The 25,615-nt window shown below is 44.8% G+C and overlaps 1 protein-coding gene across 2 annotated transcripts in view; it reads left to right on the top strand.

The window, feature by feature from the left end:
• Positions 1–25,615, top strand: part of MCF2L2 (MCF.2 cell line derived transforming sequence-like 2) — a 319,138-nt gene that overhangs the window by 138,252 nt on the left and 155,271 nt on the right. For both annotated transcript variants that reach the window (XM_084638977.1, XM_084638978.1), the window contains exons 8-13: positions 1,490–1,614; positions 5,326–5,440; positions 8,357–8,476; positions 10,092–10,283; positions 12,939–13,130; positions 13,561–13,738. In XM_084638977.1, the coding sequence (XP_084495103.1) occupies positions 1,490–1,614; positions 5,326–5,440; positions 8,357–8,476; positions 10,092–10,283; positions 12,939–13,130; positions 13,561–13,738 (922 nt within the window). The remainder of the gene's footprint in view (positions 1–1,489; positions 1,615–5,325; positions 5,441–8,356; positions 8,477–10,091; positions 10,284–12,938; positions 13,131–13,560; positions 13,739–25,615) is intronic.

The following is a 25,615-nucleotide window of genomic DNA, read 5'->3' on the forward strand; positions in this document are numbered from 1 at the left end:
CTCAGATATGTTTTACAGCTATGTCAGAAAATGGATGATTGTTTGGTTATTTCCAAAGGTAATTGAAGCAGATAGTTCACCTCCCAATGAATCATAAATATCTCCAGTTCAGCAGGTTTAATCATTAATATTTGGAGGATTTTCTTGCCATGCTGTTCAGCAGAGTTCCATTGTGTGCTGGGACATCTCAATGGTGACATTTTCCAGCCCTGTAAACTGTCTAAACTACAAGTCCGAAAGGGGTCGTTTTCAGTTGGATGCCAAGAAATTATATTTTCAGAATTACTAAAAATATTTAGTTTAGAAACAGAAGGGCAGCTCTTACAGATTGTTTCCTTTTTTACAGCCAACTTTGCGTTGTGACTTCTATTTTAGTGGTAGGGTTTTTTCACTTACCTTGGGGAACACCACAATCAAAGCCAAGCATAATAACTGCACTTATTAACCATACCTATTTTATTATTGAAGAAAGGAAGAGAAAATGTTAAACAAAACAACAGAAATGGCCGAACCCAAATGATAAACTGGTTTACCTCTGTTATATTTTTATGCATTTTGTGGAAAATTTTTAACAGAGATTACATTTTTGTAAGTGGGCCCACTTGTGGTAGGGCCCTTTTTTTTGGTAAATTGAGACCAGGGTTTGATTTCCAAAATTACTGAGAGTCCATTCTTGGTATTTTTTAGCTACTTAACTGTTTATAAATGGGCAAAAGAATTTGGGTAAAGGAAGGTAACACTTGTTGATTACTGGGGATAACAACAGATTATAGATGGGCAAGGTTAGCAATCGTAACTAATCTGATGGTTGTCATATGTGAGGTTAGGAAGGAATTTTCCCCCAGGACAGATTGGCAGTGATCTTGGGAGGCGGGGAGGGGTTCCACCTTTCTCTGCAGCATGGGTCACTTGCCAGGATTATCCGGGTATATCTCATTTAATCATTTTCCAGCCATTGTGGGGGTCTTGAGCACTGGTGCACCTAAATCCCACCTAGTCTCTGCCTATGGCACAGAATAATCTAGTCTTCCGTGGTCTGCAATACTCCGGTCTAATTCTGATGGTTGGGGTTAGTGTGTGGGTGCTGAGCGGTGTTAGTGCCCTGTGATATATAGGAGGGCAGACGAGATGATGTAGTGGGCCCTTCTGGCCTTAAACTCTATGACGGAAGGAGAATTTTGACCAGTCACAAACCCAGAAAATTCTAGAATTATTCTGTCCCTCAAGAGACACCAAAATCATTGTTGTCACTGCTCATGTCAGGCTGCATCTCTTCGATTCTAGGCAGGTCACTAAATGCAGCCTTCTTGTCAAGCGCCCCTGCTGTGTTCCAGTGTTCAGTCCCTACAAAAATACCCTTCACTGGTAATGGCAGTGCTTCTCCTTTGAGAGAGAAAAATAACGACTTAACCTGGGATTTGGTAAAACCTTATTTGAACTGGTGTGTGTGTGTGTGTGTGTGTGTGTGTGTTTGCCTGTCTCTCTCCAGGATGAGCTGAAACTAGCTGTGAAGCAGGGGGCCACACTACTGACGTGTATTAGAGAGCCAGTCACGCGGAGCTCCGCCAGCAAACTCAGTCCAGACGAGCTCGAAAATGTAGCGACGGTGGAAAGGTTGGTGAATTGGGATTACATCCTCCAGGTTGCTAACTGACCTGAAGCATGCAAATGTGATTTGAATCCTAATTTGAATTTAAATTCAATTTGAATAATTTGAATAATTCTTTATAGGTAATTGTTTTTGTAATCATTAATTCACAGTGAGTTTATAGAAATATGCTACTGCATGTTTGGTGTGAGGAAGGTCTAGGTAGGAGCCATTAACTGGTGAAACTAACAGGGCAGTTCAAAGAAACCTTGAGCCTCCTCTGTCCTGTTTGGTGAGGTTATTGACTACAAGGCCCAAGACTTGATGTGCAGTCTTTCTCTCCCCCTCCCTCCCACCCACGCACACACTCTCCTAATCCAGGTGGGAGTGGTGCATTCCTGCATACATGTTCAAACAGAATGTGTATGTGTGTGTTGGTGGGAGTGTTAAGTGGATAGAGGAGCTCCCCTTAAACAGGGATGTCACCGGTGTCTGGAACGGGTCTCGGCTGAGAGAGCCATCTCCGGTCAGACTGTCCAAACTAGGCAGATGCTCCCAAACTGGTGGTATATTCTATAATTAGCTTTAACCAAGTGTGATAGACCCAGGCCAGTTGGCAGAAGGCAGATATACTGGCCACCGGATTAATCGTTTTCTGTTCCCTGACTGACCAGAGCAGGGTCTGCTCCACGCTAATGAGAACACCTGACTCCAATTAACCTGCAAAGAGTCAGGTGAGGCCATTAAGCTAATGTGACCACCTGACTCTAATTAAGGCCCCTCTGATAATATAAAAGGCCTCACTCCAGTCAGGCAGAGGGGAGCCAGGGGAGAGGAAGTGTGGCTGAAGGGCTGGTTAATGAAGACACCCTCAAGTCATTGGTAAGGGAGCCCTAAGGTAAGGGTGAAGAAAGGAGAAGCAGGAGAGCTGTGGAGAAGTGGCCCAGGGAAATGTAGTAACTCTGGTAGTAAAAGGTTGGCTGCCAAGAGCTGCTACCATTAGGGTCCCTGGGCCGGGACCCGGAGTAGAAGGCGGGCCCGGGTTCCCCCCAACCCACCACTACAGAAACACCTTCTGGGAGGGGAAGACAGGCCCCTGTCAGGACAGGAGGCTAAACTGTTTTGGCATGAGGCCGTAGAAGTAACAGAGACTGTGGGAGTTCTCTCACCAACCTCCATTGCTGGCTTATGATGAAAATGGCTCAGTAGACTGCATCCCTGGCCCTAGAGAAAGAAGGGCTACATGGAGGGTTGCAGTGAGCCTCTGAAGCTAGCATAAACTGCCTGAAAGCGCGGGACCCACAGGGACAAGGTCAGCGCTCTGCCACACAAGCCAGCAACAAACGTGTGTTTCTGGACTACTATACTAGTTCACCAGGAAGCCACCGGCAGTCCCCTTAGGCACTCCATCCTATATTATCACCCAGATAAACTGGACTTCTGTGGTGACAGATTATTAAAACCAAAAATCACCACACATTAGGTTCTTCCAATCCCAAAGGATCGGTCACTCACCCCAGGTCACCAGATGCTCAGGATGTCACCAAAGACAACACTGCCAGCCAATTACTTCAGTAACTAAGTCAAGTTTATTAGCTAAGAAAAGAAATGAGAGTTAAGCAGAGGTTTAAAGTGGGTGAGTTACATTACAGGTGAATTCAAGCTTGTAAATCCAAAATGCTAACAGGGATGTTATATCTGATAGATTTTTATATCTCTGGATTTGCCCAAATAGTATGGGGGACCTCAATGCTTTGTTCAAAAATTTGTCAAAGTTCATCAGTCCAGAGATGTGGGGGGAAAGATCTAGCGGGGCACCTTTTGTTCTTGTCTTTTATATGTTGACCCCTCTCCTGGAAAATCCTGACTGCGTTACAGAGTTAAGCAACTACATGATGTACGTGCTGGGCCACCAGTTCTTCATATGAATTGCAAATTTTGTTTGCACCTTTTGCGTGCTATGTACTGCTGAGGCTGTAGACTCTGAAACGACATGCAGAGGCTCACATTCGCAGCTCCTTTTGTTGTTTCTGAAGGGCTAACCTGGGGGTGTTTCCCAGACTCACGACAAGTTTGAGTTACAAACACGCAGCAAAGTTTCATAACGTCACGTACAATGATGATACACACATCTAAACAGGATAATAATACTTAGCAGATTACAGCTTTTCCAGTGATGCCTTACAAGGCATACTTTGTCTAAGATTTACCACAATTTTGCAACAGCAGTGACCATATTAGTGTAGACGGTCACCTTCCCTTCAATACAACATCACAAGGGGTATGGAAGAATCTGCAATGCGCCTCATCCACAGCTTCAGTCAAGACGGATATGTCCTCCCTGTTCCCCACAAAGGACTCGGTTTAGTGTCACGGAGCTGACAGTCACCGTGCTGCAGAGGAAGTGAAGCACTAAACATCATGCAGACACTTCAGCTTGTCTCAATTGGGGTGAAGCAGCGTTGTCTGGGATAGCACTGGAAACTAGCAAGTGCTGTGAAATGCCAGTTATGCCTAGGTTTTTCTGCAGCTAAGGGACTGTGTTCTGAGAGAGCGAGCCATAACAGAGTCAAACTGTGCCTATGGGAAATATATCCAGCATTCCTTCTGAGACTGGGTAGAACAGTGCATAGAACTTGTTTCCTTGCTTTTCAGTTTATCCTTCCGGTTACATTAAATACATAGGGACAAATCTTGGTTCCCACTGAAGCTTCTGTCAAAACACCTGCTGACTTGCTTGCTGACTTGCCAATTGCTCTGTATAAGCTCTTTGTACCTTGGTTTGTAGCTGTTCTACCTCAGTGTCAGGGAGTATTGTTTGAAGTCTCCTTTAGTGTGACCTTTAAACAACTGGTTTATGCTGGGCTGTGGGCAAAAGATGGTTAGGGAATTTTCAATTGACTTCTGCTCACCTCTCAAGTTGTTAGTGTGGTCAACAACCAACCTTTGGAAATTACAGGCACTTGATGCAAAAGCCAAAAGAACAATAATATATAAGCAGAACACATTAGTACTAGTCAAAGTTTCATGCTAAAACGGGGCAAATTGCATGCGTAGAGCATCAGTTGATTGCATCAGGGGAAGGAAGTTTTTCACACCGCTCCCCTCCTACAGCATTGCACAGCTGACCAACTGTGTTAACCTATAGTACTTGCCCTAGGAATAGTTCACTGCCACAGGTAAGATATCGGACTTGATGGACAAGTCTGGAATGACAAGCTATAGGCGCCTACTTTAAACATTCTTTAAGTGGATGAGTGAAATTTACACACTTTGCACAAAGGTGGAATAAATTAACTTTGTTGAAGAACTAAGTGGAAACTAGTAGGGAGAGAGAATTCACCCCCAAGCCCACACGCTGTGCATGGAACAGCTCTGCAGTTGCTACTCCAGCCCAGCAAGAGGGGACTGCAGCCCCTGTGCATCCCCTCTGTAAGGGTTTATGGCCACTGAATCCATGTAGTCACAGACTCATCGGTCTCCTCCTCCTCCTCTAGCCCACTGCGAAACTCCGTTCCACATTGCTTCTCCAGAATCAGCGTGAAGCCCAGCTCTGCCTCATATGTGTGGTGAAAAGTTCCCAACCTCTCCCTGTCTGTCTGCTCTGCTTTGAAGACACCTTCTGTAATCCCTAAACACCTGGCTGAATTTCACCTTTGCTGCATAACTAGCTCACTAAACAACAACGCACTCATAAATATCAAGTGATTTTCATTCTCCAATTAATTTCTTAACAGGTTATTGGCTCAGTTGGATGAAACAGAAAAGGCTTTTGATCAATTTTGGTTCAAACATCACCTAAAACTGGAACAGTGCCTGCAGCTCCGACACTTTGAACATGATTTCAGAGAGGTATTTTACTTATTTCTTAAATATAGACTTTCTTTTCTGGTAAATCATCTCAAATGTTTCCAGATAGCTATTCTAATCAGTGTATATTGTTCATCAAAAAAAGACATCTTCATAATGAAATAGGAACCACATATTCTAAAATGAAACTCCAACCAGTTATCAAATGTCACATGGTATCTCAATAAGCCACAGTAAGAAAGGAAGAATTAGAACGATACACTTCTTGGTAGAATTATTGGGTAGCCTCATGCAAAGCATTAGCATCTTGAAGGAATTGATGTTTGATAAGGAGCTGATCCAAAGCCCATTGAAATCCATAGAATTCTTTCTGTGGACTTCAATAGGCTTTGAGTAAGGCCTTAATTGTACAACTAGAGGTGGATTAATGCAGAATGCTTAGGTTCCATGCTCTTAAATTTGAGTGGCCCCAACTCAGTAAGGCAACAAGAACAGAATGGCAGGTGGACTGTGTTGTGCATAGCCGGTTGCACTCCTCTGCCATGGCGTAGAGCAGCTTTTCCATTTAGAAAGTAGCTCAAAGGCTCAGTATTAGGTGGAGGACCAGAGCCCAGACAAGGGAGCAAAAAGAATGCCTTGGCAGATGGGATAGATGTGTGGGGAGGAAGACTATCTGAGAAACAGATGCTAGTATGGGAAGAAGAGTCAGTCCAGGGAAGGATGCAAGCATCTCTAGCAGGTACAGATGGGAGTAGACTATGTTTGCCTGTTCATCGTATGTGACTTTTACCATTGAATCCAAGCCACTCATTAATCTGGTGCACTGAAAGAGGGGCTTCAGATCCCAGTTCAGCAAAAGCCTGCCAAACTCCCCTGCTACATAAGCACACTGAAAATTATCGGAGTAGGTTCATTAAAGACCCCAATAATCCTTTGAAATACCCGATCGATTTTAGGCTCCATCTATCTCTGCCAAATGTTGGCCATAGTCCAGGGTGGACGTCGTCAGTTACCAGAGGCCTTCAGCCACAGATTGGACCGAGTGTGTGTGGACAGAGCGGGCAAGAAAACTTCTGTCAAAATTGTATTTTGATTAAAAAATGCTGGGGGGGGAAGGAATGAGCAGGAAGCTCCACCAGGAGATCCAAAAGAGCGTTTTGATCTGGCTAAGCCATTAGAAGCCAAGTATTAAGCAAGTCTCAAGGGGAAGCTGCTCCATCCTTATAGGGTGCTCGTACGTATTCACTAAATGATTGAGTAACACGGTAATGCTGCACAGCCAACTGGGTAGTGTGTCTCCCACCATCCTCTACTGGAAGGACTAAGAATTGCTTAGTTTCTTTTTATCATAGGCCCTGGACTGCTAACAACCAGGGCCATCCTTAAGCATAGGCAGCTGCTCAGGGCACCTGAAAATTTGAGGCACCCCTGGGTCTTAGTGTCCACCATCCTGCCTCTTCCTATCCCTGTTCTAATTTGACCCTTCCTGCAGGCTCCCAGCACGGCTGGCTGCTGCAGTCTGGTGAGTCTTCCTCCGGAGGGGATCTAGTACTTAAAAGTGAAAAGAACAGGAGTACTTGTGGCACCTTAGAGCCTAACAAATTTATTAGAGCATAAGCTTTCGTGGGCTACAGCTCACTTCATCGGATACATAGAATGGAACATATAGTAAGAAGGAATATATATACATACAGATAAATTGGAAATTGCCATACAAACTGTGAGAGGCTAATTAGTTAAGATGAGCTATTATCAGCAGGAGAAAAAAACTTTTGTAATCAAGATGGCCCATTTAGACAGTTGACAAGAAGGTGTGAGGATACTTAACATAGGGAAATAGATTCAATATGTGTAATGACCCAGCCACTCCCAGTCTCTATTCAAACCCAAGTTAATGGTATCTAATTTGCATATTCATTCAAGCTCAGCAGTTTCTCCTTGGAGTCTGTTTTTGAAGCTTTTCTGTTGCAAAATTGCCACCCTTAAGTCTTTTACTGAGTGGTCAGAGAGGTTGAAGTGTTCACCTACTGTTTTTTTTTTAAAGTGAAAAAGCCTTCTTGCCTACCAGACCTGTTAGCACAACATTTAAACTGTTAAAGAGCCATTAAAGTGGTAACGAAGCCATTTAAACAGGCATTTGCCAGCTCCCAGGTATATACTGTCAGGGCTTGTCTACACCACGCAGGTTTTAGCGACAAGGTTGTGTCAACACTTTTTTCGGTACTTTGTTGGCACTTTTGCCAACAAAATACTTCCAGCCCCACGAGCGGCGTTAGCTTTGTCACGCTCCTGCTGACAAAGCTGCGTTCACACTGCCACTTGCATCGGCAAAACTTTTGTCTTTTGCTGGGGGGCTTTTTTAAGTACCCGTGAAAGACAAAAGTTTTGTCGACAACTTCGCAGTGTAGACAAGCCCTCAGTTTCTGAATTTACTGACAAAACCAGTTGTGCATTACTGTAATATTTACTCAGAACATGTTAGTCTACAGGACCTTAGTTTAAAATTTGCTTTAAAAATATTTCATTAGTGTGAAGATTTCTGAAGATTATAAAATCACATCTCTAAAAATTCCTTGCGTAGATTTTTAGATGCACAATCTGAGTATTCATCTTTAGCCTTAAATGCTTGGATCTTCAGACACAGAGTTTTTTAAATAAATCCTTCAAAAGACCACCCTTATCTAAAATACACATGCGAGCCCGGGCTGCTGTCGGTCAGAAGGGCACCAGTTTAATAATAATACTGGATAGGGCTCCATAAATCCTAAGGGAAGCCCTGCTAGCAACTCGTGAATTTTCTCCCTTACAGGGGTTGGTGCTTGTGGAGCAGGAGGATTGAGTTTTATCACTGCTATCACCATGAAGTTCGGAGTGCCCATGGCGTGCAGCATGGTGACCGCCATAAAGTCCTAGGAGGCTGTGGATGTTATAATATGAGGCTATTTGTGTTTCTTGTAGGTAAAACTGGAACTGGATAATCTGATGGAAGCGCAAGCTGGTTTCACGGATATTGGAGACAGTGTGACTCGAGTGGAGCACCTCCTAAAGGAACGGAAACAACTGGAAGAGAAAGGACAGGTTTGCACTTTACTGGACTTCATGTTTCAGTTATTGTAGATTGCTACTGTTAGTCACTTGTAGAACTTTGTCCACACACCACACTTACTGTTCTGTGCGACACCACCAGAAACTGCAGTTACATACTATTGAGTAGGTATGTTTACAAATGGGCATGAGCTCAGCCTTTTAAAGTTTGGATCCAGATGTCGACTACTCCAACCTCCTAGGGTATTCAGATCTGGCAGTTTGATTTGGTCCATGATAAATATAGGGGCCACTTGCAAAATCTGCTTTTGGAATTCAAACACTAATAAAGCTCAGGAAGGTTTGGATCTGGGGTCTTGGTTCGGGTTGATCTCTTGGACCTTGAAAGCACAGGGTGAGCAAAGTTTGAAAGAGTCTCCAGTTAGACATCTTTCAATGTTGTTTTACTAGAAGTCAGTATTGTCTGAGCAGCTATTTCCAGCAAGGGATTCAGCATGCATTAAACAACCTTTCTTTTCCAGATCTTTTGGCTTTATAACTCCATCAGTCAGCTGTGATGATCAGTAGGTTTGCCGTCATTAGGAAACATCAAACAAATGAATCAGTTAAATAACATCAAATTCACATGAACAGTTGCAAAAGCACAAGATGATTTGTGTCTAAAGCGTGCAGCTGAGATCCAGTAGACTTGGATTTTCTTCCCGGTTCTGCCGTGGAAGTAAATGAGTCCAAACTGGCATAGCTTGCACCTTCTTCCCACTCTCCTCGATGTGCAATTTATTATACCACACATACTGGTGTACAATTTGCACCTCTTAAACATCACCTCTGAGCATAGCCCACTGAGTCTGAATTGGTGTAATGTACACAGTGAGGAGGGAGAAGACGACCTAAATCATAGGCGCCGACTCCTATGGAGCACCCACGGAAAAAAAAATGGTGGGTGTTTAGCACCCACCAGCAGCCCCCCCATCAGCACCTCCCCCTCCCCCCAGCACCACCCGCCCGCTGGCAGCCCTGCCGATCAGCACCTCCCCCTCGCCCCAGCGCCTCCCGCCCACTGCAGTCAGCTGTTCTGGTAGCGTGCAGGGGGTGCTGGGGGGAGGAGCGAGGGTGGGGTGTGCTTGGGGAGAGGGTGGAGTGGGGGTGGTAAGAGGCAGGGCAGGGGTGGAGTGGGGGTGGGAAAAGGCAGGGCGGGGCCAAGGAGCATCTCCTGGCACATTAGAAAGTCGGTGCCTATGGCATAAATTACGCCAACTGAGAGTCCCTTAGACTGACTTCTGGATTTAGCCTACAGAGTCAGCTACACATCTGCAAGGCAACGGAAATAAGCCAGCCTCACAGATCATGAAGTCAGTCTTCAAGGCAGGTGTGAAACAATACAAGGTGTCAGCCAAAAGAATGATTATGCTGGATGACAGGACACCTGGCTTCTATTTCCAGCTCTGCCCCTGTGTGATTTTAGGGTCCTGTACTTATCTGTCTTTGTGAAGGGCTTTGAGGCCTGCAGGTGAAAGGTATATGTGCAAATTATTTAATGAACCAACCTGCAGCTCTAGGCTTCATCAGAAATTATAGAGGAGTCATCTAGACTAGGCTCATCCTTTAGGGTGTGATGGTTTTTCATTTCTTCTTGTTAATTGTGCAGGAACCCTTGGAAAAGGCCCAGGCACTAGCTCTGCATGGAGACCAGCTCATCCAAAACAACCATTATGCAGTCGACTCCATTAGGCCAAAGTGTGTTGAACTCAGGCGTATCTGTGATGACTTTACCAATGAGACCAAGAAGAAATACGATATTTTGGGAAAGTCCCTTGAGCTGCATAAGCAGTTAGACAAGGTGAGCCAGTCTTCCTATAGGAAAGCACTAGTAATGCTCCATGAAAAAATAACGGGTTAAGGGATCACATATTTGGGGTTAGAGAAAAGCATGTTCACCATTTCCCCCAATCAGCTACTAGTCACAGCTGCGGGAAACCAGTCGTGGTATCCGCCTCAGAAAGGAGAGAGAGAATGGGTAGCATAAAAGAGAACAGTGGTTTCCCTGAATTATACAGTTAGGAGCGTTAAAACTAGGGCTTGAGGTAAAATAAGAAGTCAGCTAAACCTAAAACATGGACCAAGCCTCAGTTGGGGCTTGCCAATGATCAGTTCACTGCTTGTTACATTCTTTTGTTTTCAAGCTTCTCTACACTTCCATGACCTGGCTGGGATGGGAAGCAGAAATGCTCAAATGCCAGAAAGTGACTGGTCTTGTGGTATTTTCAGCCGGATTTGAGGCAAGAATTACCAGAAAACCCATTTGTGAGATTCCTAGCCCAGCTTTACAGACCCAACAGGTTTGGGGAGTTCAGATAAGGTTCAGTTATCTATCTGGACTCATAGGTACTTATCTGAACTGAATCTTAAACAAAGTGAGACGGCACTAATGAAACCCTCTGGCCTCCCTTACGAATCCATTTACTCTATCTTGTGCTAGTGCCAAGGGAGATTTGAAGCAAATACTGTAACCACCCTTACTATCTGGGCAGATTATTCTTAGTTCCTATATTGGGCCAACAACCTCACTGAAGTCAGTGGGGTGTGACAGTGAATTGTGGCGGGCTGCTCTTTACATCTATAATATGATGGGAGGTGAGGGTACTCAGCATGTCACAGGATGTGATCAGCACCTCACAGGATGGATCTGTAAATGTAGAGATTGTTTGCAGATCTGGGCTCAGGTACAGGGCACAGTTAATATACTTAAGGATATCCTGTTTCCATTTGATGAGGACAGCTGTGGTCAGATGGACTGACCACAGTGCTGGGTGACAGGACACCTGGCTTCTATTTCCAGGTCTGCCCCTGTGTGACTTTGGGGTCCTGTACTTATCTGCCTTTCTAAAGGGCTTTGAGGCCTGCAAGTGAAAGGTATATGTACAAATTATTTACTGATTATTAATGGGACAAATTGCTATTGGTGATTGGGAATGCAGAAAAAGAAGATCTAGGCTTCATCCAGCAAGAGATTCCGGAGGAATGATCCAAGTCACTGCCCCCTGCTCAATGCACTTAGCTCCTACCATGCCTTAGGCAATTACACATGTGGGTGGCAAGCCAAGATGCACCCTGGAAAAGTGCCAAGCACAAGAAGGCGCTGGGGCCTCACTGCATGTGCGGCCATAGGCATGTGCCCTGCAGAGTGGGAGTATCCCTTGGAACTGAAGTGCTTCGGGCAATTAAACACTGTGCTTGTCAAATCCAATCTGTTGTTTCATGGATGACTTGTTCTAAGTGAATGGAAACCCCTCAGCCAGCAGAGTCTACCTACTATATCAGCTATTTACTCTATTAGCATAAATCACTATCAAGAAAAAATAGCTATCCTCTGTCCTACTTTACATACAAGCTGTGGGTTGGATCTTCCCACATGCCCTGCTTTCTCAACTCCCAGTATCAGGGGGTAGCCGTGTTAGTCTCTATCTACAAAAACAACAAGAAGTTCGGTGGCACCTTAAAGACTAACAAACTAATCTGTTAGTCTTTAAGGTGCCACCGGACTCCTTGTTGTTTCAGCTGCCAGTGACTCATCGGACAGAAGAGTATGTCTAATTGCTTCAGGGTATTTTTCAAATAACACAGAGTACAGTATAGCTACTCAGAGTTACAGGACACAATCTGATGTCTCAAGGAACGGTGCAGTTAGCCTGTGAAGGTTTAGCTGTTGTCTTGAAACAGCGAGTTTATAATGCAAACATTTGACTCTTTCACTTTAAAATCAATTTGGCTTGCAACTTAGTGCACGACTTAAGCCCCCAGGCAGTTTCTTTTCTTTTGCACAATAACTTAGTGTTTTTGCAGCAGTAAAGATAGGATGTTGGTTTTGTGACAGGAGACATCTGGCTATGTTGACAGTATCGCAGACATGTTTTGGGGTAGCTAGCTGAAAAAGAATCTATTTTTTAATGTTGTTCTGCTGTTTACAAAAATGGAAGGCCATTCAATTATTTTTTAAAATGAAGTCATCATCAATAGTGCAATATTTTAAAGCCGGTAAGGAGGGAATCAGAGTTGAGTGTCAATTTATCCTCTGCCTAGCCCGTTGTGAAGGTGGATTGCTGAAGGAACCATCCTGAGACCCCTCCAGTGAGTAGGCACAACAAAGTGGATTAATGATAGAATGACAGACACTAGACTTTCTTGCTTTTGTTTAAATTCAATACAGTGAGTCCAATTCTGTGCTGGCATGCAACTTCATTGAAGCACAGTGCTGAGTCAGTGGGGTTACCCTGGGTCATATTTGGCCCCATAGAATTTACTGTGGCGCCTTGTTTTTAATGCACAGTGCATCTTGAGAACTGCTCACAGCCTTGACGCTGCTGTACCAACATGGGCATGTTGGTGGTATTGAAGAGTGTTATTTCTGTTCAAATAGTGGGCAAGAAGCAGCAGCATTGAAGCCTCAGACTGTGCCATTATTGCAAAGTCCTAATAGCTCTGTTTTCTTCTAAAGGCCAGGCAATGGTGTGAAGCTGGAATCTACCTCTTAGCGTCTCAAGCTGTGGACAAGTGCCAATCACAAGAGGGAGCCGAAACTGCGCTGTGTGACATAGAGAAATTCCTGGGAACCGCTAAGGAACACCAGTTGTCTAACCCTAAGGAATTCTACAACCAGTTCGACATGATTCTAACCCCTGAAATAAAGGTAACGCTTGTTGAATTTTTACACTGCCCATTTAAACTTCCTACAAACCAGCAGTGAATTTCAAAGTACACACTTCACATATTCTCTCATGGCTTCAGTTCAGATGGAAATGCAAAAGGAGATCTATGATAGCAAACTATTCACAAATGTGGACACTTGGGGCAATGGCCTTTCCTCATACGAGTAGTCCTTAATCACACAAGGAGTCCCTTTGGGGTAGCACCCCAAAGCCTGTGTCAGGGAGTGTGTAGAGGGAGGTGCTCAGTGGGAGTACAGTGCCTGCAGAGAGCAGCTGCTGCACTATTCTAAGACCGAATGCAGGGTGTGCTGCCGCCTAATGCTGCTGTTCTGAGGTTGGGGTGCAAGGATCCCATCCTAGTGTTCTGTCTATCTGTGAATGACGTCTGCTCCACATCTGTTCTGCCTACAGGCCAATGCCCAAAAAGTTCTACAAAAATTAGAAGACGTGCAAGAAATGTTTGACAAGAGGCAAGTGAGTTTGAAGAAGCTGGCAGCCAAGCAGACTCGGCCGGTACAACCTGTCGCCCCGCATCCTGAGTCCTCCCCGAAGCGAGCATCACCTAAGAGCACCAGACCGGCACCATTAGGTAAGCCTCAGAGAGAAGATTTTCGGGGAGACACCAGTTCTGTTCTCACTGTTCTGTTCAGTCCTATAACCAAAATGAAAGCTTACGCTTGAGATTCAGTGCAAGCATCATGAGCCCAGGCTTCAGAATCAGATGTGAAATATTCATGCACATGCAGAGGTAGGTAAGGGCGAATCGGGATCTACCAAGAAAATTTCCAACTCCTTAGGGTGACCAGACAGCAAATGTGAAAAATCAGTTCAGGGGATGGGGGGTGATAGAAGCCTATATAAGAAAAAGACCCCCAAATCAGGACTGTCCCTATAAAATTGGGACATCTGGTCACCCTACAAGGCCCTGTCAGAGGGCAGGGCTACCTCACACTGCACTCCATGTGGCACACAATCCTCACGTGCTCCAGTGGTAAGTTCAACACCATGTGTTTTATTTACAACATGCTAAACAAGGGCTTGTTCCCCACAGCCTGTGGCTTTTACCTTCTTCCAGACCCAGAGGAGAAGGTGGGAGAGCTCTCATCTCCCTGAGATCCTGAGCTTCTCTGGGCTTCCCTATCAGCCTACCCCTCTCTTATCTCTTCCTGTCTCCCTTTTAACCATCCTCAGCTGACGAGCTGAGTCCACTTAGATTCATAGAGTCATAGATACTAAGGTCAGAAGGGACCATTCTGATCATCTAGTCTGACCTCCTGCACAATGCAGGCCACAGAATTTCACCCACCACTCCTACAAAAAAAACCCTCACACCTATATCTGTGCTATTGAAGTCCTCAAATCATAGTTTAAAGACTTCAAGGAGCAGAGAATCCTCCAGCAAGTGACCCGTGCCCCATGCTACAGAGGAAGGCGAAAAACCTCCAGGGCCTCTTCCAATCTGCCCTGGAGGAAAATTCCTTCCCGATCCCAAATATGGCGATCAGCTAAACCCTGAGCATATGGGCAAGATTCACCTGCCAGATACTACAGAAAATTCTTTCCTACGTAACTCAGATCCCACCCCAGATAACATCCCATCACAGGCCATTAGGCCTATTTACCATGAATATTTAAAGATCAATTAATTACCAAAACCATGTTATCCCATCATACCGTCTCCTCCATAAACTTACCGAGTTTAATCTTAAAGCCAGATAGATCTTTTGCCCCCACTGCTTCCCTTGGAAGGCTATTCCAAAACTTCACTCTTCTGATGGTTAGAAACCTTCATCTCATTTCAAGTCTAAACTTCCCAATGACCAGTTTATATCCATTTGTTCTTGTGTTCACATTGGTACTGAGCTTAAATAATTCCTCTCCCTCTCTGGTATTTATCCCTCTGATATATTAATAGAGAGCAATCATATCTCCCCTCAACCTTCTTTTAGTTAGGCTAAACAAGACAAGCTCCTTGAGTCTCCTTTCCTAAGACAAGTTTTCCATTCCTCGGATCATCCTAGTAGCCCTTCTCTGTACCTGTTCCAGTTTGAATTCATCCTTCTTAAACATGGGAGACCAGAACTGCACACAGTATTCCAGGTGAGGTCTCACCAGTGCCTTGTATAATGGTACTAAAACCTCCTTATCTCTACTGGAATTAGCTTTTTTCACGGCCATATCACATTGACGGCTCATAGTAATCGTATGATCAACCAATATTCCAAGGTCCTTCTCCTCCGTTACTTCTAATTGATGTGTCCCCAGCTTATAACTAAAATTCTTGTTATTAATCCCTAAATGCTACCTTACACTTACACTTCTCACTATTAAATTTCATCCTGTTACTATTACTCCAGTTTACAAGGTCATCCAGATCCTCCTGTATGATATCCCGGTCCTTCTCTAAATTGGCAATACCTCCCAGCTTTGTATCATCTGCAAACTTTATTAGCACACTCCCACTTTTTGTGCCGAGGTCAGTAATAAAAAGATTAAATAAGATTGGTCCCAAAACTGATCCCTGAGGAACTCCACCGGTAACCTCCCTACAGCCTGACAGTTCACCTTTTAGTAGGACCCATTGTAGTCTCCCCTTTAACCAATTCCTTATCCACCTTTCAATTTTCATATTGATCCCCATCTTTTCCAATTTAACTAATAATTCCACATGTGGCACCGTATCAAACGCCTTACTGAAATCTAGGTAAATTAGATCCACTCCTTTCTTTTGTCTAAAAAATCTGTTACTTTCTCAAAGAAGGAGATCAGATTGGTTTGGCACGATCTACCTTTTGTAAAACCATGTTGTATTTTTTCCCATTTACCATTGACTTCAATGTCCTTAACTACTTTCTCCTTCAAAATTTTTCCAAGACCTTGCATACTACAGATGTCAAACTAACAGGCCTGTAGTTACCCAGATCACTTTTTTTCCCTTTCTTAAAAATGGGAACTATGTTAGCAATTCTCCAATCGTACAGTACAACCCCTAGTTTACAGATTCGTTAAAAATTCTTGCTAATGGGCTTGCAATTTTGGGTGCCAATTTCTTTAATATTCTTGGATGAAGATTATCTGGGCCCCCTGATTTAGTCCCATTAAGCTGTTTGAGTTTCGCTTCGACCTCAGATATGGTAATATCTACCTCCATATCCTCATTCCCATTTGTCATGCTACCATTATCCCTAAGATCCTCTTTAGCCTTATTCAAGACTGAGGCAAAGTGTGTGTTTAGATATTGGGCTATACCTAGATTATCCTTTACCTCCACTCCACCCTCAGTGTTTAGCGGTCCCACTTCTTCTTTCTTTGTTTTTTTCTTATTTATATGGCTATAGAACCTTTTACTATTGGTTTTAATTCTCTTTGCAAGGTCCAACTCTACTTGACTTTTAGCCTGTCTCACTTTATCCCTACATGTTCTGACCTCAATAAGGTAGCTTTCCTTGCTGATCCCTTCCATCTTCCACTCCCTGTAGGCTTTCTGCTTTTTCTTAATCACCTCTCTGAGATGCTTGCTCATCCAGCTTGGTCTACAACTCCTGCCTATGAATTTTTTCCCCTTTCTTGGGATGCAGGCTTCCGATAGCTTCTGCAGCTTTGATTTAAAGTAATCCCAGGCCTAGATCCATAAATTCTTCAGTCCAATCCACTTCCCTAACTAATTTCCTTAATTTTTGAAAGTCAGCCCTTTTGAAATCAAAAACCCTAGTTGCAGATTTATTTTTGTTAATCCTTCCGTTCAGTTTGAACTGAATTAGCTCATGATCACTTGAACCAAGATTATCCCCTACAACCATTTCTTCTATGAGGTCCTCACTACTCACAAAAACCAAGTCTAAAATGGCATCCCCTCTAGTCGGTTCAGCAACTACTTGATGAAGGAATCTATCAGCTATCGCATCTAGGAAAATCTGAGCCCTATTATTATTACTAGCACTCGTCCTCCAGTCTATATCTGGGAAGTTAAAGCCTCCCATGATCATGCAGTTTCCATTAGTATTTACTTTATTAAAAACATTAAAAAGGACTCTATCCATATCCAAATGAGATCCCGGCGGTCTATAGCACACCCCAAGCACTAGCCCAGGGGAAGCTCTGATAGTTTTCTTCCCCAGTGTAATTTTTGCCCAGACGGACTCTGTCTGATCCATTCCATCGCTTCTTATTTCTTTACATTCTACCTCATCATTGACATACAATGCTACTCCACCACCTTTACCTTTATTTCTGTCTTTCCTAAACAGCACATACCCTTTGATACCTGTAGTCCAGTCATGACTAACATTCCACCATGTTTCTGTTATCCCTATAATATCTGGTTTCACTTCCTGCATCTGTAGCTCTAGTGCCTCCATTTTGTTACCTAGGCTCCTCGCATGGGTGTACAAACATCTTAATTTTTGCTGTTTGGCCTTGCTCACATTCTGTACCCTATTAGGCACGGTCATTCTATAGCCAGTATAACCTATTCGACTGGTATCCACACTGCCCTTCCTCCTTATATACATTCTCCTACCCATGGCTGTATCCTTTCTTACTTCATTTTCTTCCCTCTCAATGCTAAAATCCGGCGTGGAGATTACCTGGACATCTCCCAACCATCTCCCCCAAATTCCTAGTTTAAAGCTCTCTTAATCAGTTGTGCCAGCCTCCACCCTAGAAGTCTATTTCCTTCCCTACTCAGATGAAGATCATCACCTGTTACTTAATCAATTATCTCACCACTTTGGCTCACATGGGGACACTTACCAAGGGCACAGAGCAGTGAGTCAGTCTTAAATTATTCTCACTCTGGCACTCTCCGCATTCTTGGAAAGTTTCTTTCTTTTAGTTAAGCCCCCACCAGGGATGGTCTGTCCCTCAGAAGGACTCATCGTCTACTCTTTATTCTTCCTTCCAAGTAACCATAGATGTCTAATTGTTCATTGAGTGTGTGCAAATTATTCACATGCATTTCTGCTTGTAAAATTGATTGTAAATTCTTAGCTTTAAAATCACACTAACCCAGAGTCAGACAATGCAAACGTTAAGGTACAACCTTAACTCCTGTGCATTGCTCACATGGAGTATTTTCTACTCCTGTTTCTTCTGTATAATCCTCTACTCCTCATCTGGGGTAGTTATCTTGAGATAAAAACTACCTCTGCCTTGTCTCCACTAGGATCTGCAGTGAGGGAGCTGACTCGAGTTAGCTATCTCGATTAAAAAGAGCAAAGGTATTTTTAAAAAATTTTTTGCAGTGAAGGCATAGCTTAAGTCAACTCAAAATCACTTAGTTTGTGTCTCATAGGACCCTCTTTTTAAGAGAGCCACCCTTTGGGCCCTTTAAAGAGGAACCTCACTATATTATAAAAATGAAATCTTAGCCCTGGTCTACACTAGGGGCAGGGGATCGATCTAAGTTACGCAACTTCAGCAACGTGAATAAGGTAGCTGAAGTCGATGTACTTAGATCGACGTACTGTGGTGTCTTCACAGCGGTGAGTCGACTGTTGCCGCTTCCCCGTCGACTCAACCTGTGCCTCTTGTGGTGGTGGAGTACAGGAGTCGACGGGAGAGCACTCGGGGATTGATTTATCGTGTTTAGACTAGACACGATAAATCGATCCCCCGCTGGATTGATCGCTGGCTCCTGAGCTGGCGGGTAGTGAAGACATACCCTAAGTCTTTAGAAAAGAGCCTTAAAAGTGTAAATTAAGGCTTGGTGTACACTACAGAGGTAGGTCTATGTAAGGCAGTTTATGTCAATCTAATTATGGCAGCATACACGTTACAGACTGGCTTCCACCGATGTAAGTGCCCTACTCCACCTCCACGAGAGGCGTAGGGTTTATGTTGGTGGAGTTAGGGTGACGCAGTGTCCATGTAGACTACTGCATTACTTACATTGGCTGTTGGCTGTCATTTTTGTCAATTTCACCGCTACATGCTGGAGCCCTGAAATTGACAAGAAAGCCGGGCTGTAACTAGGGCAGATAGGCTAGAGCCCAGCTCTAGAACCTAGAGCCCGGCTGCTCCTGGGTTCCCCACTCCCAGCTAGGCTGGCACTTGGAGCCCAGCTGCCCTCTAGCTCCCAGCCCAGCTGCTTTCCAGGCTCCCCACTTCCGGCTGGCAGATGGGCTGCTGCCTGGAGGCTCCTGGCTCCCCTCTCCTTGTGGGGAGCATGGCAGCTGTACTGAGGATTCCCACTGGGAGCCTGGCTGTGACGGAGAGCCGAGAGCCTGGGCGTGAGGGGGGCAGCCAGGCTTCTGGCACCGGGGAGCTGAGATCCTGGGAAGGTGGTAGGAGCGGGGAGCCAGGAGCCTCCAGGCAGTATCAGGGCTCCCTGCTGGGAGAATTTAGCTCTAGGATATAGCCATGCAATTGACAAGAATGAGAGCCAACAGCCAATGTAAGTAATGCAGTGATTACAACAACACTGTGTCACCCTAACTCCATCAGCATAAGCCCTATGCCTCTCGTGGAGATGCAGTTATTATGTCGCTGTAGTAGGGCACTTACATTAGCCGGAGCCAGCCTGTAGTGTGTACGCTGACATAATTAGGTTGGGGTAAGCTGCCTTATCAACCTAACTCTGTAGTGTAGACCAAGGTGCAATTTTACTCCCTACGTATCAGCACCTTATAGTCATTTTCAGAGCACACACAAACTCTACAATTTTATACTATTTCAGATGTACTGTGAAGCAGAGGGAAATAAATATAGATAACAAAGCACATATTTGTTTTGCAGGCGGTGTAAATTACAACCCTTTAAATAATCTGGATCCTTTGTTCATGAGGGCCATCTGATCCCATCAGTTCTTTACGCAGAAAGCCTAACTGATTCTAGAATGTGGTTTTGTGAATTTTATGTTAGAGCTCAAAGTACAACTGATTAGACAGAATGACATACAGATGACTTTTGAACCCTGTGCATCTTGTTGCAAATGATCAGCAAGCCCAGGTTATTTATAAATATTTCCAGAACTGCGATATACTGGGGACATGTACAGTGTTCACTGGTCCTGAAAGTCACACTACCACCTCCCTCATACTGGACCAGAGTAGTGCTACTCAGATGATTGTGCTCATTTACTACAGTGATCAGAGCCAGTTAAATACCTAGATTGCAATATACAGTGTGTATTAATGATTAGCTTACTAAGGCCTTGTCTACGCTACTGGAGGAAATTGATCTAAACGTTATGCAACTTCAGCAACGTGAATAACGTAGCTGAAGTCGACGTACTTAGATCCAGTGATGAGCTGCCAAAATCTTAACAATGGGTTCCCTCCTCACCCCACCAGGGGGTCGTTGCCCACTCCCGCCCCCCGGGACTCCTGCCCCATCCAACCCCCCTGCGTTCCTTGATGCCCCCCCTGGACCCCTGCCCCATCCACCCCTCTCCCCTGACTGCCCCCAGAACTGGGCAGGAGGGTCTCGTGGGCCACCATAGTGGGTGCCCACCCCACCCCTAAGAGCCAGAGGGACCTGCCGGGGGGCGAGATGGGGAGTCCTGGTGGTGCTTACCTGGGGCAGCTCCCAGGAAGCATCCAGCAGGTCCCTCTGGCTCCTAGGAGCAGGAGACCGTAGCTGGGGGGGGAGCGGGGGAGCGGCCGCTCCCGCAGTGATCACATCAAAAGTGGCGCCTTAGGCACCGACTCCCTGGTTGCTCCGGGTCTGGAGCACCCACGGGGAAAATTTGGTGGGTGCAGAGCACCCACCGGCCGCTCCGTGCCATGCACCCAGCTCACCTCACCTCACCTCCGCCTCCTCCCCTGAACCCACCGCCCCACTCTGATTCTCCGCCCCCTCCCCCGGCTTCCAGCGAATCAGCTGTTCGGCAGGAAGCCTGGGAGGGCTGAGAAGCAGGCCGTGGTTTCCCGCTCAGGCCAAAGGTGGCGGAGGTGAGCTGTGGCGGGGAGCGGTTCCCCTTTGGGCCAGCCCCCCCCCCCCCCAGGGTTACCTGCTGCGGCACAGGCGGCCCTCCTTGCCCCCCCCCCCCCGCCCCAGCTCACCTCCGCCTCCCGGGGCCTGAGCAGGAAGCCGCGGCCTGCTTCTCAGCCTGCCCCAGCTTCTGGCGCAAACAGCTGATTCGCGGGAAGCCTGGGGAGGTGGAGAAGCAGAGCGGGGTGGTGCGTTCAGGGGAGGAGCTGGAGGCGAGCTGGGGCCAGCAGTGGGACGGGGAGCTGCCGGTGGGTGCTCTGCACCCACCAAATTTTCCCCTTGGGTGCTCCAGGGCTGGAGCACCCATGGAGTTGGTACCTAAGGTACCACTTTTGGCCAGTTAAATTTAGAAGCCCTTTTAGAACCTGTTGTCCCTTGTGGAACAACCGGTTCTAAAAGGGCTTCTAAATTTAACAACCGTTTCTAGCGAACCGGCTCCAGCTCACCACTGCTTAGATCTACTTATCATGATGTCCACACTACGTGATGGCAACTGGAGACGCTCTCCCATCGACTCTCCTTGCACTTCCAGGTGGAGTACTGGAGTCGACAGGAAAGCGATCTGCAGTCAATTTACTAGACCCACTAAATCGACTGCCGATGCATCGATCGCCGTGCATTGAACCCCCGGTAATTGTAGACAAAAGCCTAAGAATGTTTCAACAGATCAGCCTGACAGGTCAAACCAAAGATTGATATTCAATGATTTATTGGTAAGGCAAATAATTAATACTGATGCTCTGTCTCTAAATAGTACTGACCCAGTACTATTTTTATTTATAAAAATAAAACTTGCCCATGTACCAGTATTTGACTTTCTGCAGTATTTCCTGGGCTTGGAAAAGGAAATAACACAGTTAAACTACCCTGGCCAGAAATTGACAATTTAGTTTTTAAAATGGTACCGTCTTCTCCAACAGTTGCTCAATGTATAAAATGTCATTCATTGGATTTCTGAACTGACTTTCATCTCAGAATCCCAGAGCACTTCACCAACATTACAACATCCCTGTTAGTTAGGTATCATTGACTCCTTTGAGCACAGAAAAGTTAAATCACTCACTCAAGTTTACACAGTGAGTCTGTGGTAGAACTGAGAATAGAACAGAGATGTTTTGACTCCTGAGCCTTAGTTGTGACCACACTGCCTTGAAGACAAGAACATAAGAATGGCCATACTGAGCCAGACCAATGGTCCATCTAACCCAGTATCCAGTATGCTGCCAGATGTTTCAAAGGCAATGAACAGGGCAATTATCAAGTTATCTGTCCCCTGTTGTCCACTCCCAGCTTCTGACAGTTGGAGGTTTAGAGACACCCAGAGTATGGGGTTGCATCCCTGACCATCTTGACTAATAATCATTGATGGACCTATCCTCCATGAATTTATCTAATTCTTTTTTGAACCCAGTTATACTTTTGGCCTTCACAACATCCCCTAGCAATGAGCTCCACGGGTTGATTGTGCATTGTGTGAAGAAGTACTTCTTTATTCTTGTTTCAAGCCTGCTGCCTATTAATTTCATTGGGTGACCTCTGGTTCTTTTGTTATGTGAAGGGGTAAATAACACTTCCTTATTCACTTTCTCCACACCAGTCACGATTTTATAGACCTCTAGCATATCCACCCTCCGTCATCTTTTTCTAAGATGAACAGTCCCAGTCTTTTTAATCTCTCCTCGTATAGAAGTTGTCTAGACCCCTAACGATTTTTGTTGGCACTTCTCTGTATTTTTTCCAATTATAACAACTTTTTTGAGATGGCATAACCAGAATTGCATGCAGTAGTCAAGGTGTGGGCATACCATGGATTTATGTAGTGGCATTATGATATTTTCTGTCTTATTAGCTATCCCTTTCCTAATAGTTTATAACATTGTAAGCTTTTTTGACTGCTACTGTACATTGAGCAGATGTTTTCAGAGAACTATCCCTGATGACTCCAAGATCTCTTTCTTGAGTGATAATAGCTAATTTAGACCTCCTCATTTTGGGGATTATGTTTTCCAGTATGAGTTACTTTGCACTTATCAGCATTGTTTTTTTTGTTGTCCGGTCACCCAGAGTTATGAGATCCCCCTGTAACTCTTCGCAGTCAGTTTCGGACTTAACTATCTTGAATAATTTTGTATCATCTGCAAATTTTGTCACCTTACTGATTACCCCCTTTTCCAGATCATTTATGAATATATTTAACAGCACTCGTACCAGTACAGAACCCTGAAGGACCCCACTATTTATTTCTCTCCACAGTGAAAACTGCCAATTTATTCCAACCCTTTGGTTCCTATCTTTTAACCAGTTAATGATCCATGAGAACATCTTCCCGCTTATCCCATGACTGTTTAGTTTGCTTAAGAGCCTTTGGGGTGGGACCATGTCAAAGGCTTTCTGAAAGTCAAAGTACACTGTATCCACTGGATCCCCCTTGTCCACGTGCTTGTTGACCCCCTCAAAGAATTCCAATAGATTGGTGAGTCATGATTTCCCTTCACAAAAGCTGGGTTGACTTTCTCCCTACATATCATGGTCATCTGTGTGTCTGATAATTCTGTTTTTACTATAGTTTCATCCAATTTGCCTGGTACTGAAGTTAGGCTTAGTGGCCTATAATTGCCAGGGTCACCTCTGGAGCGTTTTTAAAAAAAACAGCATTACGTTAGATATCCTCCAGTTATCTGGTACAGAGGCTGATTTAAGCAATAGGTTACATATCACAATGAATAGTTCTGCAATTTCATATTTGAGTTGCTTCAGAACTCTTGGGTGAATCCCATCTGGTCCTGGCAATTGATTACTGTTTATCAATCTGTTCCAAAACTTCCTCCATCGACACCTCAGTCTGGGACAGTTCCTCAGATTCGTCACCTAAAAAGAATGGCTCCGGTGTGGGATCTCCCTCATATCCCGTGTCTCTTCCAGCTGTCCTCTCTTGGGCTTTCCCTAACATCCTTTCTATATGTTAAGAGGATCAGTACTACCAGGCACACTACTTCAAATGTAGGTCTTTTTTCTTTAAGCCAATATAATAGCTGACTGTTTTTCTCTGAATTAACAGTCCAACAATCTGATCTATGTGGGCAGACCCATGCACCTCTGAAGTTCAGCTCAAGTCAATGAGGGTTCATGGGATCACATTGCAGGGATGGGGCCTTGGTACTGGAAGGATTTATTGAGCACCCATTGGGGAAGAAGGAAGAGAGGCTGCCAGTGCTGTTTATGGCAGATATTGTAACTCATCATTGTTTGAGGTTCCTGAATCTTCCTGATCACAGGCAAAGCAGATTATGTCGACAGGAAGCTACTGCATTCATAGGTATAATTTCTATGCAGATAAGGAGGCAGGTGAATAAATAAGATGTGAATAATAGCTGCTGGGGGCCTGAAAGTAGGGCTCGTGTGCTATAACCTGCATATCTAACTAGACCACAGGAGGGCCACACGGTGACTATTATCTGAGTTCCCCTGTGCAGGGAAAAAAAAAAACCAGAGATGTTTCTCACCTGCCAACTCTCTGGAAAGATAGTCCCTGTTTCCAGAGCAAAATGCTGACCATGTTCCCCCATCTGATTCTCCAAGGAAAGGGACAAAAGGTGAAATTCACCCAATGCAGAATGCTCAAAGAAAGGGCATAAGTGGTGGTGCTGGGGGTCATTCATGAAATGCTCCTGGGAATTTTATTGTGACATTTCCCCCATACACACACGCACACACTCCTAGCTTCTGGGGGCTGTTGGCAGGAGGCATAGCTTAGGGCAGCCTTCAGGAGAGGGTAGAGCATGGACAGGTGGCTCAAAACTGCCTCCCCTCCCCCCCCGGACTTGCGCCCAGTATTCCTCCGCTGGACTGCAGAATCAGGGACAAAAGCTTAATATTTAAATTCATACCCTCTTTCATTCTGAAGCATCTCATTTCACAAATTGATCTACCAACTATACGTGGGCATTGGGCTGGCCCAAACGCTTGTACCTACTTAATAAAACAATAAAAACAATGAGTGGAACGGACATGACGTTCACTACAAAAACATGTCCGGTCCTCTTGTTCTTGAGGGAGAGGTTTGCCTGTGGAAATTTGCTCATGCTTTACTTATAGACCAACCTCAAGGAGGCAACAGCCCTTTGGGTGATCACTTCAGACAGATTTCCCTGTAAATCTTTTTGAGTTTTCTATTTTAATGCTACATAAAGATACATGTTACTTTGAGGTTAACTTCCATTGAGGGGTTTACGGGAGTTACTGAGGGCAGAATTCATCCCCGCATGCATGTTGGGAAGAAAGAGATGCAACCTGACAAGAAAATTAATGGGTTCATTCTGTGCTCTAGTTAACTCAATTTCTGAGATGCCGATACGTTGGGTAAATTTTTGCTGGCTGCACTACAGTGTTTGATGAAATTCCTGTAAATAGAGGACCAGATCCTCGGCTGATGTAAACTGGCATAGGGCTAGTGTGGTCAAGCTGTTGTGATCAATCTGGCACACCAATTGTAAAGCATTTTGGGAAGGAACCTACTGAGCTACAAAATATTATA

Source organism: Lepidochelys olivacea (genome assembly GCF_965140295.1).
Source record: "Lepidochelys olivacea isolate rLepOli2 genome assembly, chromosome: 9".
NCBI classification, from domain to species: Eukaryota; Metazoa; Chordata; order Testudines; family Cheloniidae; genus Lepidochelys; species Lepidochelys olivacea.